The 13255-nt window shown below is 39.9% G+C and overlaps 2 protein-coding genes across 3 annotated transcripts in view; both read left to right on the top strand.

Moving 5' to 3' along the window:
• The first annotated feature begins 3434 nt into the window (after positions 1–3434).
• LOC139125369 (beta-1,4 N-acetylgalactosaminyltransferase 1-like) lies at positions 3435–11304 on the top strand. Of its 2 annotated transcripts, none has more exons than XM_070691460.1 (3): positions 3435–3634; positions 5870–6045; positions 7430–11304. In XM_070691460.1, exon 3 carries the CDS (start codon positions 7529–7531, stop codon positions 9215–9217), a length of 1689 nt encoding a protein of 562 aa, XP_070547561.1. In that variant the 5' UTR covers positions 3435–3634; positions 5870–6045; positions 7430–7528; the 3' UTR covers positions 9218–11304. The 2 variants fall into 2 exon arrangements, with proteins under 2 accessions (XP_070547561.1, XP_070547560.1); XM_070691459.1 differs by having other exon boundaries at positions 5870–6012.
• A 480-nt stretch (positions 11305–11784) lies between these two features.
• LOC139125370 (uncharacterized) overlaps positions 11785–13255 on the top strand; it is a 38949-nt gene continuing 37478 nt past the window's right edge. The window contains exon 1 of the mRNA XM_070691463.1: positions 11785–12096. The gene's annotated coding sequence lies outside the window, so the exon portion shown is untranslated. The remainder of the gene's footprint in view (positions 12097–13255) is intronic.

Genomic DNA, 13255 nt, shown 5'->3' on the forward strand with positions numbered 1-13255 from the left:
AGCAAGTGTTTAGTACATTTTCAGGTCCAATGTACACAAGCTTTCCATCTGTTGTATTGTCGCTAGCTTGCCATCTGTTGTATTATAACTAGTGCTTTCAATACCACCAACGCATTACGAGAAAAAACACTAAAATAATGACTTCGCCAGGAACTAGGCATGAATCATAGTTCCTTTGAGGGTGAGGGTAGTCAAACGTTAAATTAGATGAAATGATATTTTTTAAAGTGAAAGAAAAATATGCCTAATCGCAGAAATTTGAAAACCAAGGGTCAACATTCGACTAAATTAAAACCAACTGCTACTCAATACACTTCTGTATTATCTTATCCTTTATGGAGATTACTCCGCGATTTTATATTTCGTAGGACTTCAGTCCAGAGTCCGAGGATCATAGCAATATATGGGGTTTGGTTGTCTGAGCCAGACTAAAAATGGTACGTGATTTTGAAAATGTGTGTTAACAGAGTTGCCACACAACTATTTGAGATTACGATAGAATTTTTGACAGCTGCCACCTCTGATACAAATGTGGTTTCCTGAACGATCTGTGTAGGTACACAATTATATTTCGCAGGACTTCAAGCCAGAGTCCGGGCATCACAGCAATATGTAGGGTTTGGTTGTTATTCCAATTTTGTATATGATCTCAGTCTGACCTTGCTATATAGTTGAAGGCGGAATACAATTTCCAAATGTCGCATCTGTACGGTTTACCGTTGATCGGAGTTGAGTGGACGCAAATGACTTGTGATGATATCTCCTAAAATCTTCACGGTGAGATCAAAACTGATAAGTCACCGTCGATAGACGAATGCCGCAATCAAGAAAGATAAATAGGTGTATTTATTCATAACCATGTTTGACAGATTACGAACATTGTCTCCCATATGAGCTACGTCATCCTAATGAAATTTCATGAGGACCCATCGTCAACAGTAGTAAGCGAACAGCTGAGTGTAATACGGCATAGGCTGCCGAGGCAAGGCCGCGTAAATAACAATGATGTTGTCATATCGTTCATTTACACTGAGACTTAATTTCATTATTTTTTGATGTTTCAGACAATTCAACTCGAAATTTATCGCGCTGATTTATCGGTAAAATAGGTGCCATCTATTCTTATGACAAATTTTATTGAGATGTTAAGATAATATTTATCAGTGAAAAGAGTGAAATTAAAACCCCCTTTACAATAAATGCTTTGGCACTCATTATGAATGAATACGTTGATACAAATGTTACAAAGGCAAGACCAAATGTGAGTTCCCCAAACTATAAGTTTTAGCACCGCTTATACGTTTTACAATTCGAATGTAACTTTAACTAATAAGGATATTACTCTAACGATTCAAATGTAGTTTTCCTGTGCAAATTTGACATTTACCGAGACATTACAAGTATGTATTTGTTGAGTATTGCGATTCATGCTACGTCGAATATTGACTGCGTCGAATTTCTCCTTACTTTTATCCATTTAAAGATGATGCAACCACTTGATGCGTCATTAGAAGAATAATTTGATCTATTTTTTTCTGCTAGAAGAAGCATGACTGCACATAAATGTGATGTAATTTCATATAACTAACGAAAATGAACAGCCTCCGTCTTCGTTCATGTGTCCTATAGCATGAAAACTTCCCATTACACCCCGGCCCCATTTATCAGGGGAGTATATTGCATGTTGTATTGCACCATGGATAATTGCTCTACAAGTTGGAAGGAGGACTCGGACTGTCCGCTCGTATTCAGACACAATTGCAATTTTTCCCGTTTTTTTCTTTTTTGAGGACTTAAGAATGACATTTTCGGCTTATAAGACGAGTACACTAAAAGTTATCTGGTGAAACCGTGTAACATCAAGGCAAGTCAAGCTGTTGGTACTCAATAAGTTTGCGTTCGCCTCGTCAACCGTAATTCAAACCAAACAAATGACAATTGCTCGATTGGAAAACACTGTTGTGGTTTTGCTCACGAGATATTTGATACGGAATAATAAGTTTACAATGAATCTAAACACGACTGCGTTGGTCCAAACATGTTTTACTTTCCCAGGAGGGGGAGGGGGACTGTCTTGAGATTTCTGAGGTAGCCACGCATGACAATGATGCTGGTTTGAAACCCTCTTTTCCCATATTCCAATTTAAGTAGATTAGAACGAGATCAAGGATTTCTGTCGACGCCGCCGCTTGACGATAACCATGAAGTAATTTCCGACCAACTCACTTCATATAATTTAACTGGAAGATCCGTCGCTCGAGGGCGCTCTCCTCTCGTAAGAGGAGGGGGCGTAAGGAGCGTCCTCACCCGATGGATCCTTCAGTCTAACTTCATAAGTACGAGAAATGATTTTCTCACACTCAGAACAAATTACAAAGATTGTAGAAATTGAAGTCAGCAGAGCGCCGACAATCAATCGACGGACAAACACACACATACGTCACGATCGCCATTTAGAACACGTCTTTGAACTGCCGCGATACATGTTCTTTTTCTGAGACACCAACATTTTTATACTTACATACATGCCACAAGAATGGCCTTTGTTTGCATTATACTTCATGAGTCAGAACAAAAAAATACCAGCTATCTTCACGCTTTTTGCACAATTTTATATCAGTCTATGCTGATTTGACATAAATCAATGGTTTGGTAATGGAAAAGGGTGAATTAAATGAGGTCTCCTATGAAACTTAACAAACATATGGAAAAATACATACATACATACATACATACATACATACATACATACATACATACATACATACATACATACATACATACATACATACATACATACATACATACATACATACATACATACATACATACATACATACATACATACATACATACATACATACATACATACATACATACATACATACATACATACATACATACATACATACATACATACATACATACATACATACATACATACATTCATGTCAAAAGAATGGAGGAATTGAGACGCGATGAAATTTGTATGAAAATATCAATTCTCTGTAGCACCATAACATTGTTTATGTCTTTACACAAAACGAAACATGATTGATACGATAACATCATCATAACACACATTACCCATACAATACACATTACCCATACAATACACATTGGACAGTCTGGCGGAAGGCAGGCGTATTGCTGAAGATTTCAATAGCATCGGGAGGTAACTTTATATAGTTGTCTTCTGTTTTCGAATACAACATCTCGGGCCCCATGTTATGACCTGAACACATCGCTTTTCTTATACCATCAAAGGGAACAGATGTATGTAATAATGGACTCGATGCTAGCTAAACATGTTGTCAAATATTCAACAACCTTTGTCATATAAGCATATCGTGCTCATATCATTTATCATCATCAGATTCAGTTCATCTCATAATCCCTGCACCAACTGATGCCACGTCGAGTTTTAAATAGCCATTATCGGCGACATTTAGCACTATAAGCACACTGTACTCGTATATTCATGATGTTTGTTCATAGAACCGAATCAAATATCTGTCCGTGAACTGCAAATTAGACGACTCAGCGATTGAAGACTGTCGGAAGTCGATCGGAAAAATTCCCTCGATCACCGACTGCCGGTGCTATAGTTGTCCGGTCCTCCGTTGAAGTTTCGGTAAGTCGGCACAGAAATTTATAAGCACTCTGGAAAATGCGTTTCAGGCACGTATAGGGTAGTCTGCACACTGTTAATACAATGGTGCCCTCACTGGGAGAATATCGAAGGGCTGTGCATGTACAATGACGATGACGTTTATGAACAGATACACGTCTTAATAAAACACTGAATTCAAAGTCAAACCTGTTAGAATTACACAAGCTAAAACCCTTGAAACTGACATTGCGTTTGCCCTGTCGTTTTTCCAATTGTAGTTTTCTCGATGATTGCTGAATTCGGTTGGTTTTATGACGGTTCAATTCTGGTTTTGCCACAATTAAGGGCTGTGCGGTTTACTACAACATAGAGTGACGCAGTGATCTATAAGGCTATTGGTCCTTGGCAAATTATAGTTTGTAGTGTAAGGTTTGAGTCCATAGTACTGTATTCAACCGATGAACTCACGGTAAAATTAAAATGAACGCAGAGTGTGCACATGATGATTGGAATTTGAAAAGAGAATGAATGTCTTCGCCGATCGTATTCAATGACGCTCGCAATTTTTAATGCCAATGTAATAAAAAAACTGTTTTGAAATCGACAACAAAGTCATCGAATTTCAAAGCACATTGATTTTTAAGGAGATGCCCTTTACAGTTTTGAGAATTTAATTGGCTAAACATTCGTAGCTTCGTAAGAATAGGATAATTTGATATTTTATAAACTTTTTATATTCAAATGATACCAATCAGCCATGTTCACATTCCAATTGAATAGGAGTGCCATTTTCACATCAAGAACAGGAAAAAAACCTTGTAAATTCATGCCTTATTCTTGATTTTTTTTTCAAAAAGGCAAACAAGCGTTAGATAGACTCATCTAGGCACGCACATAGTCAGAATTTGACGTTTGCAGAGCAAACATAGTAGGTACTAGGTTCAGGGAAGCAGCGATTTATTTATTTATTTGGAAGTGCAGCCCCAGATATGTGGTAGATTGTCTTATTTCTGAAGTGCGCCTCCCACGGCTTTGCTTTGATTGATTTGAGAAAAATGATCGATTTCATTATTGAAAAAAGAAGATATCATTTTGTTTGTGATGAGGGACATTTTATTAGTTAACATCGGATGTTAGTAAATCTTGTTTGTAAAGCCATAGGTTATAGAGCTAATCGACAAGCATTCGTATTGTCACTGCCAAGGACACTCGTTTCGTGTTTCAAATGATGAATAAACAGTCTAAACTATAAGTATTCCAAATTATTAGGTGTACCATCAGAAGGATTTGTGTGGGTTAGCTGGATTTAAAGCCAGGGTGATCAAATCAACCGTGTTCTGCCGCTGATTCAAATGTTAATGTCGTACCAAATGAACTGGTGGCGAAAACGTCACGTGATTGGCTGAGCTATGTATGTAATAATTAATTTAGTCTTTGGGTAACGACCAGCTGACGTTCACACGTAATCCCTTGTAAAGTGGTCTAGACTGGTATTTATAGAGTAAACACTACCAATGTGTTTGTTAATAATATAAAACATTGTCGTTACATATCTGAAATTAAAATAAATAAACATATATTCACAAGCATACATTTATAGAACAATACAACCATACTTACCACACATACAAAGATCGATACACACACAAGAGTGCGTACCTACCTAGGCGTACCAACCTACCTACATACATACCAATCTACCTACCTACCTACCTACCTACCTACCTACCTACCTACCTACCTACCTACCTACCTACCTACCTGCCTGCCTGCATACATACGTACGTACGTACACACATACATACATACATACATACATACATACATACATACATACATACATACATACATACATACATACATACATACATACATACATACATACATACATACATACATACATACATACATACATACATACATACATACATACATACATACATACATACATAACATACATACATACATATAATAATCCTAATAATAATAATAATAATGTTATGATACATATTAACAGAAGCTGTGACGTCCCCATAGTCAATTGTCCCCTTTCCCTACATAATGAAAGTATCCCTCCGAGCCCACTAGCTAGGAGGGACTTCACGCTGTCATGGAAATAAACATTGGTCTTCGTTTATGAGGAACATCGAGAAATTAAGAGCATTTAACAAAGAGGTATGTGCCGGGGTTTATTTGTGTGAAGTATTGTAACGTAATCAACGCGGTGTAACTCGGTACTTTTACCTATTGATGCAGCGGAAGAAGATATGCGGCACTAGTGATTGACAGTAGCCGTCCTGTTGTAGATCCCCCCCTCCCACATCTATACAGTGTTGGATGTTCCGATGAACCAGGTTTTACCGAGCTTTAATCATTGACAACGGATGACCTGGAACAAGGTAAGAGCAATTTGCCCGACAATTGATCTTAAGGTAATATATATCAACGTCAAATAATGCGACAAGTTCCGTGAGTACATTTCTTTGATATCGTTCAGGTCTTTGACTGTCGTGCTGTCTACATTCATGTTAAGTGAGAATGATTCAATACACACCTGTGTCACTCGGTGTGAGTTTTTATAGTTGTCGTTCAAGTGTCATGTTAAACCTTAATTGTCAGTGCAAAGTATGGCAGAAAAAGAAGAAAAAAATATTATACATCGCCAAGTTCTTGTCGAGTATTCAGCGAGCCAGATTCGTTCGCTCTCATTTTACGTTCACCTCATATAATCCTGGCGCCGATAAACAACATTTGTTACTGATAAATCATTTGTTTCCTAGCTGTGTTCGTCGTGGATTTTAATATCCCCAAAAGGCATTTATTTGTTTTAATCAGAAACCATGACAGAGTTATTAAACCATACCCGGGCCACCAGGCTGTCACATCGAGTCATGCACTTTGCCCAGTCATAAAACCCACGTATCATCCTGGTGACGCTATATATGTATCCTTTGTGTACAACGCTTTTCTCTGACCATCAAGCATAATATTCAAACAAAATGCGATATGATATCATATGATAAGCTTATATTATTACATTTTACCCATATATTGATGATATATTGATATATTGATATATTGATAAAACATCGATCTGGTTGTCGAGACCTGAAAACAGCGATTATTCTTAACATTCTGAACATGATAGCACAGCTAGCACACGCTCGAGGTCTCACGTCGAGAACAAACCTCTTTCCATGATTCGTGCCAGAGTCTAAATATATAGTCATAACACAGCAACGGGTAATCGGTTTTGACCAGTTCACTTCATAAATGCCTTCTGAGTTGGTTCCAAAATATCGCCACCAAAACAAATATTATTTACAAGATTTCAACACCACCGAAAGTCGTAGTATTTTGGTACGTCCTTATCATGTAAATGAGCAAAAAGCGAGACCTGTAGTTCCAATGAATATATATATATATATATATATATATATATATATATATATATATATATATATATATATATATATATATATGAATTTATTTTTCTGTTTATTTTACAGTTATATTTATTTATATAAACAAACTTGCGTGCTGGACAGTGTACGACTAAGGTGGTCCCCAAGCTCCTCAGTAGACGCAAACTTAACAATATTTGAGTACAAAACTTCATAAACATTATGTATAACCTGTTTGTACGAAAACATATTTTGTAAATTACATAGCAAATGGTTTGAAATGGTTTGAAATAAACAATCCCTCCTCTCTCTCTCTCTCTCTCTCTCTCTCTCTCTCTCTCTCTCTCTCTCTCTCTCTCTCTCTCTCTCTCTCTCTCTCTCTCTCTCTCTCTCTCTCTCTCTCTCTCTGTAGATTGCGCACTTTGAATTTTGAAAGACTTTGGACTCGGAGTCATCTGATTCAGTTCAGTTCCCTTCAGTGTACGTGTTGTACGTGCTGTGTTGATTGACGATGCGGATTAAATTAACGTTTCTGATCAGTTTGCTGTCAGCTGCATGTCTACTACTCGTCGCCGTCGCCCTCTTCGTTGACTATGTGGAACTGCGGGTAAAGTGGGACGGTTTTACGACGGAGCAAGGCTCTCGTTTGGAAAAGTATCAGGTATCTGAGAGAGCTTTACTGAACACTGAGCCTTCAACGCAACAGACAAGCATTTCCGCTATGCTTGGCGAAAATTCACTTCTTCGAAGTCGCTTGGCGGAATTACTCATGGAGAAGTACGCCACCAACGTTAAAAATGGCGAATACCTTCTTGATATAATACGTCATGGTGCCGATGACGAGTGTACCTGCGAGGGCGAATTTGTGTACGGTCCGTTGAAAGCAGAGAATAAGCGACGTCGAGACCTGAAGACTTTTGATAAACTGCAGATTCCTTCGAGGGAACCAATAGTCATGTGTAATTCCATGTCTCCGATCACGTACGTTGGGGGCGGTATAACAGTTGAACCTCTGCACTCCGTGAGGCTGAGTGGAATGTCCGTGGACGAGGTGTTCTGGCAGTTGTTTTTGCAGTTTCACAATTTTGACATCAGCTTCACTTCGTTGAAATCATATGGTGTTATCGGTGTATCGATACCAAAGAGCCTAGGCCAGTTTGTCACGTTGAAAGGAAACGGCAGCCCTCAAATGACGATTTCCTTCAGCGCCTTAGTCGGCCTGGCCAACCTGAACTCTGTGCTCGAGCAAGTTCAATATCAGAGCACTAGATACGACATTGAACTCCGCGAAATCGTCAGCGTTCGCTTGCTGGACTACGAATTCAAAATCCATGTCCGCATATACCGACAGCCGTTCCCGCGTCTCGTCGACACCTCTCGCGAAGACCGAGATGTAAGCGAAAAGGTCACCGTGGTGACGAAGACTTTTGAACGCTACGATGTGGTGAGGCGGCTTATCGCCAGCATCAGAAAGTACTATCCCAGAGTGGAAATTCTGATAGCAGACGACTCCAAAGATCTACAAATGTTGGACGGAAAGGGAGTAAACCAGTACATCATGCCTTTTGCCAGAGGATGGTTCGCTGGCCGAAATTTGCTGGTCAGTCAAGTGAGAACCAAATATTTTCTTTGGGTCGATGACGACTTCATTTTCACAAAGAACACAAAATTAGAAAAATTTGTTGAGAAATTTGAAGCACCCAACTCTAACCTAGATTTGGTCGCCGGAAGGTACGAAAATAAACACGGTGCTCTGATTGACAGAAACTACGACCACGTGATCGAACGACAGTGGAGCGAAGACGGCTACTGTATGAATCGCAGTAAAGGCAACTACGGGCCACTCCAGGGTTTCCCACAATGCAATAGGACCGACGAAGTCACCAACTTTTTCATGGCCAAGACGCTTTCCGTTCGCGCCTTCGGATTCGACCCGGCGATGGTCTACAGTCGGGCGGCGCACCACGAGTTCTTCTGGGACGGACTCGGCAGATTGCGAGTGGCCAGCTGCAATGACGTCACTGTCCAACATTTCTTCACTCACAACAATAGCGAAATCTACGAGACGTACCGTCGTGGCGGGAACGACGATTACCACTACTTCGACAGAATAACGTACACGATTCATAAAAATAACATGAAATGTTTCACGGGAATGGAACGCAACATACAAGATCTGTACAAATTCCAAACGACTTAAAGAGTGTACATCGCCTACCAATTTTTAAACCTTTCTTATAATAATAAATAATCGCGAGCAGAAACACTGGCAATAAAAGAGAACAAATTAGTGTTGTAGGACCGTCGCCTGTGAGTTGTGGAAATACGAGAAGTGTTCCGCTGCTGGTCTCGTGCGGGCGCTGTTAACTCCGACCCAGCTGCCAGTTGGTTTCCATGAAGTGATCATGACACGGCCGGTATCTGAGCAGCGAGTAGGTGTACAAGCAACTCAAGTGTTGCCTTGTTTTATCTGGAGTCAGCCGCTAACTCTACACCATCACCGGACCCTGAAGCTGTTAGCAACGCTGTTCTTGAAACGCTCACGACCTCGAAAAGCAGGGCGGGGTAACAGGCGGGCACATACGATCAGAAACCGTTGTTCCGACAAGAGAATGACGAATCGGGGCGATTTGCTGGGGTTTATACCTTCTCTCAGCCTTGTGTCAAACAAAAGGCCTCTCGCGAAATTCTACGAATTACAATCGAATAAAAGTGAAGCAATGCAGGGTTCCTCGGGGACCCGATTTAATTCGCATTACGTTCAGTTCAGTGACGTTTGAAGAGCTTCATTCCAGTCACCCTGCTCCGCAAATTCTTCACCCCGTTCTTTGCAGTAGCTTCTGTGGAACAAACGGGCCGGAAAATGGCTAACAATGGCTTCCACCAGGCTTGCCGTTCATGATCCAACCAGTGTTTTCTCCTATACTTATCAGAGGGCTTTATTCACATGTCATCGGGGTTACCAAGTTATCGCTTCTCTCAGTTCTGTTCAGATCGCATTCACATCAACGGACAAAAGAAATAAACCACAGTTCCACCAGGCACCTACTGTTTTGTCACTTCAACGAGAAGCGACCACCCAGCTCATAACTTCCAGTAAATTTAGGTTGTGCAAAAATGTGCAAGCGGTACTCCATTTGTTACTGTATACCTCCTCACAAACACTGACAAAATAAGACGAAAATGCGACAAAGAATCTTTATCAGCAATAGTATTCGCTATTCATGTTTTACCAAAAGTAGATTTCCTAATCTGACACACATGGAATGTAAATCTCCTTCTTTTTATCACAAAGCAAATAGTTTAAAACTATGGGTTGTACTTTACGATTTGCTACTTTTCAAATTCCTCCTCGTCACTTCAATTATGTTCTAATTTCGACTCCGCAATCATTCAGTGTCTGTCATACAGGTAGGGTAGAACCTGCGTTTATGCGTACCCTTGGGTCGCGTCCCCATAAAGGACCATAGCTTTAACTTATGATAGTAATTTCATCATATTAGTTTTGGATACAAAGTTCATGTTCTTCATCTTTTCACTAAAGTATATTGAAATGGAAGAGTCATTCTCATTGTCGACACAATGCGTTGCGTTCAGTAGACAATGTTATCGTTGGCAAATATTGTTGGATAATCCGAGTTAAAATGCTATTGTCAGCAATGTAGACAAAATGCTTGAACATTGTCACTAGACAAAACAAAACTTAAAGACTCGTATGTAGTCAGAACACTGAGATGAAGAAAGTGATGTCACTGCTAACTAGCGGAAAGTTGTGGTTGTGAGTCACAGACTGCTCTAACGAAGCTCAAACTTTCAACTTGGCGTTCAGTACCCGATATTGAGTACTTTGAAGGATCATTTTATTCAGGAATTTATTGTCTTTCTTGACACTTCCTCGTCGTCTTTATTAACCAGACGTCTCAGTCAGGCAGCTTTTGATTGTTAATATATATTTTTCCATTTCATTAGCTCTACCTTTTGTAGATTCCTAAATCCTGGTGTTGTTTGTAAAATGTCTTGTTCTGCATCTAAAATAATGTCCAATTGCTTGATATTCAGCCTTTTGATAAAGACCGTATGTCTGATTGTAATGTGTGATAATAATAACTGAATTTAGTCAAGACTATAACATTCAAGCAGATTCACGAGTCAAAAATAACACTCCTCTCCACATTTTACTGTTGTATGCAAGATGCATACTTCAATAGAATATTTCAACATATTTTGAGGAGAAGAAGAAATTATATACCGATTTTCCAGACCAATAGAATTAAAATATGATCAAAATCACCGATCTTCATTTTCTTTTCAAGTGTGTCTGTTTAATCATAGAGCCTCGAGAAAAACCTCGAGGGTCTGTGGTTTAATAAACTGTTAGTTGTGAATTTTTACCGATTTTTTTACATCTTCCTGTCCATTGTTTTCGATCAATGTGCGTAACAGAGTCGTAACGCTCTGCCAAAAGCGCCGACCTCACTTAAACCCGTCAGTTGTGGCGCGTCTGTTCATAATGTGTCGCGGTACATCGACTTCACTGCCGACTTTTGGCACTTAGTATAGCATGCCGCCTTTTTTTCCTTATGCAGCGGCGGCAAAATAAAATCCTAAGCTGCGTATTATTTACAAGAATAACGCAGCTAAGAGATCGTGTCATGGATCTTTGTGTATTTATGCAAATACCACACAGCCTGAGGGAGACTGCTCAAATCCGCTTTTTATGTGTTGGGAATCAAAAAGTCGCCCATAGAGTGCCTACCTAGGGAGCCCTCCGTCGGTGTTGTGGTGTGTTCTCTTCGCTGCTTTGTGGGCTTTCTTATGTCCTGAAAGACCGGGTAGTTTTCTTAACAACAGCGACTGTACGTATCATATATTTTAACGCGAATATCGGCCGGCTTTACCCCGCCAATCATGCGTGGATGATTCGCAAAGTCAACCCGACTTCTGTTTGGACACGACAGCGTATAAATGTCCCTGCACGGTGATGATACAGCGACTATATCGCTTCCGACAGCTCGTGGACTAACCAGGTAACAAGTCCGTCACGTTGGGACGCTAACACCGGCCACCGCTGCTTTACAGGTGAGTGTACGAGTTATTGAAAACCACGCAATATTCACATTCTTTTAAAACTGACAAGCGTCGGCTCCATAAAGGGGACTTCATTTCAGCTTGTCCGGGCGATGTATTACAGATCGCTGACTTCTAGAATTACTGAACCGATACTCAAATTACATATTTCAGCCGCTAATTACGAAAACCGCCTTGCGTTCTTTTAAGAATTCGGTTTCGGAAAAGTGGAATCTTGGTATTTGCCGGGAATGACCTTTCACGGGGCGTTTAGTATTTGGTTTTTAAAGGGATTATAGCTTGTCAAATATGTCACATAAAATCATGCTCAGTCCTAGCCTGCAGCCCCCGCCGTCATCACAGGCGGAGTGGTTGGTTGTCTGAAAACGTTTCAATGTTGGCGATACATGTTCCTCCAGGGCCGTTTGTCACGCACCGATCACAGTCGGTGCGTGATGAACTTGGTACGAAACAAATTAGGTACATCGCCTCAGAGCGGTGTTGCGGCAACGCACATGTTCCTGCACGGGTCTTTCCTTTTCTTGTCTTCTAGCCTTGGTTTCACTATAATGCTATTCGATTTATTCGGTGACTGACAAACAAAACGTGTTGTTATAATGCATTCAGATTTCCTTCGAAAAAAATCCATCCAAGTCGGAAAAAAGATTAGTTGCACAATTCTAGGAGTGGTTTTTCGTTTTTTTTCCATTATGTAGGTATAATGGTAATTCCACAACCAATTAAAATTTTTGTGATTTTTAAAAGGTCACGGTCAGTGATTTTTTAGCCTTACCTGCGCGAGTGCGTGAAATGGCGCGATAGACTTTTTGAATAGAAAACCCCAAGCGGTAAAATGGGTCATTTTATCGTCCAATTTTTTGTAGAACAAGGGAATGTTTCGAATAATAGCCGTGGGGGGAGATTAGTCCAAGGTGTTGTCTGGGATCACCTATTCATGGTGACACGTTCAGGATGGCAGCCAATAGAGGCGCTCTGATAGAGTACCGTCAGCCATACAAATGCCACACAATGTCCAGAAAAGATTTTTTTGTAAAATTTATTAATTGAATATTCCGCTTCTGTGGAGAAACAATAATTGAACTAAATAAAATGGAACAGGGAGCGTCGGACATCCCAGATTGAGTAAATTTATAGAGAATTATTTCTGCAA

The sequence above is a fragment of the Ptychodera flava genome (assembly GCF_041260155.1).
Source record: "Ptychodera flava strain L36383 chromosome 3 unlocalized genomic scaffold, AS_Pfla_20210202 Scaffold_25__1_contigs__length_14229661_pilon, whole genome shotgun sequence".
NCBI lineage: Eukaryota > Metazoa > Hemichordata > Enteropneusta > Ptychoderidae > Ptychodera > Ptychodera flava.

Excerpts from the sequence above, each read along its gene's own strand:
- LOC139125369 (XM_070691460.1), top strand. The coding sequence starts at position 7,529 with ATGCGGATTAAATTAACGTTTCTGATCAGTTTGCTGTCAGCTGCATGT.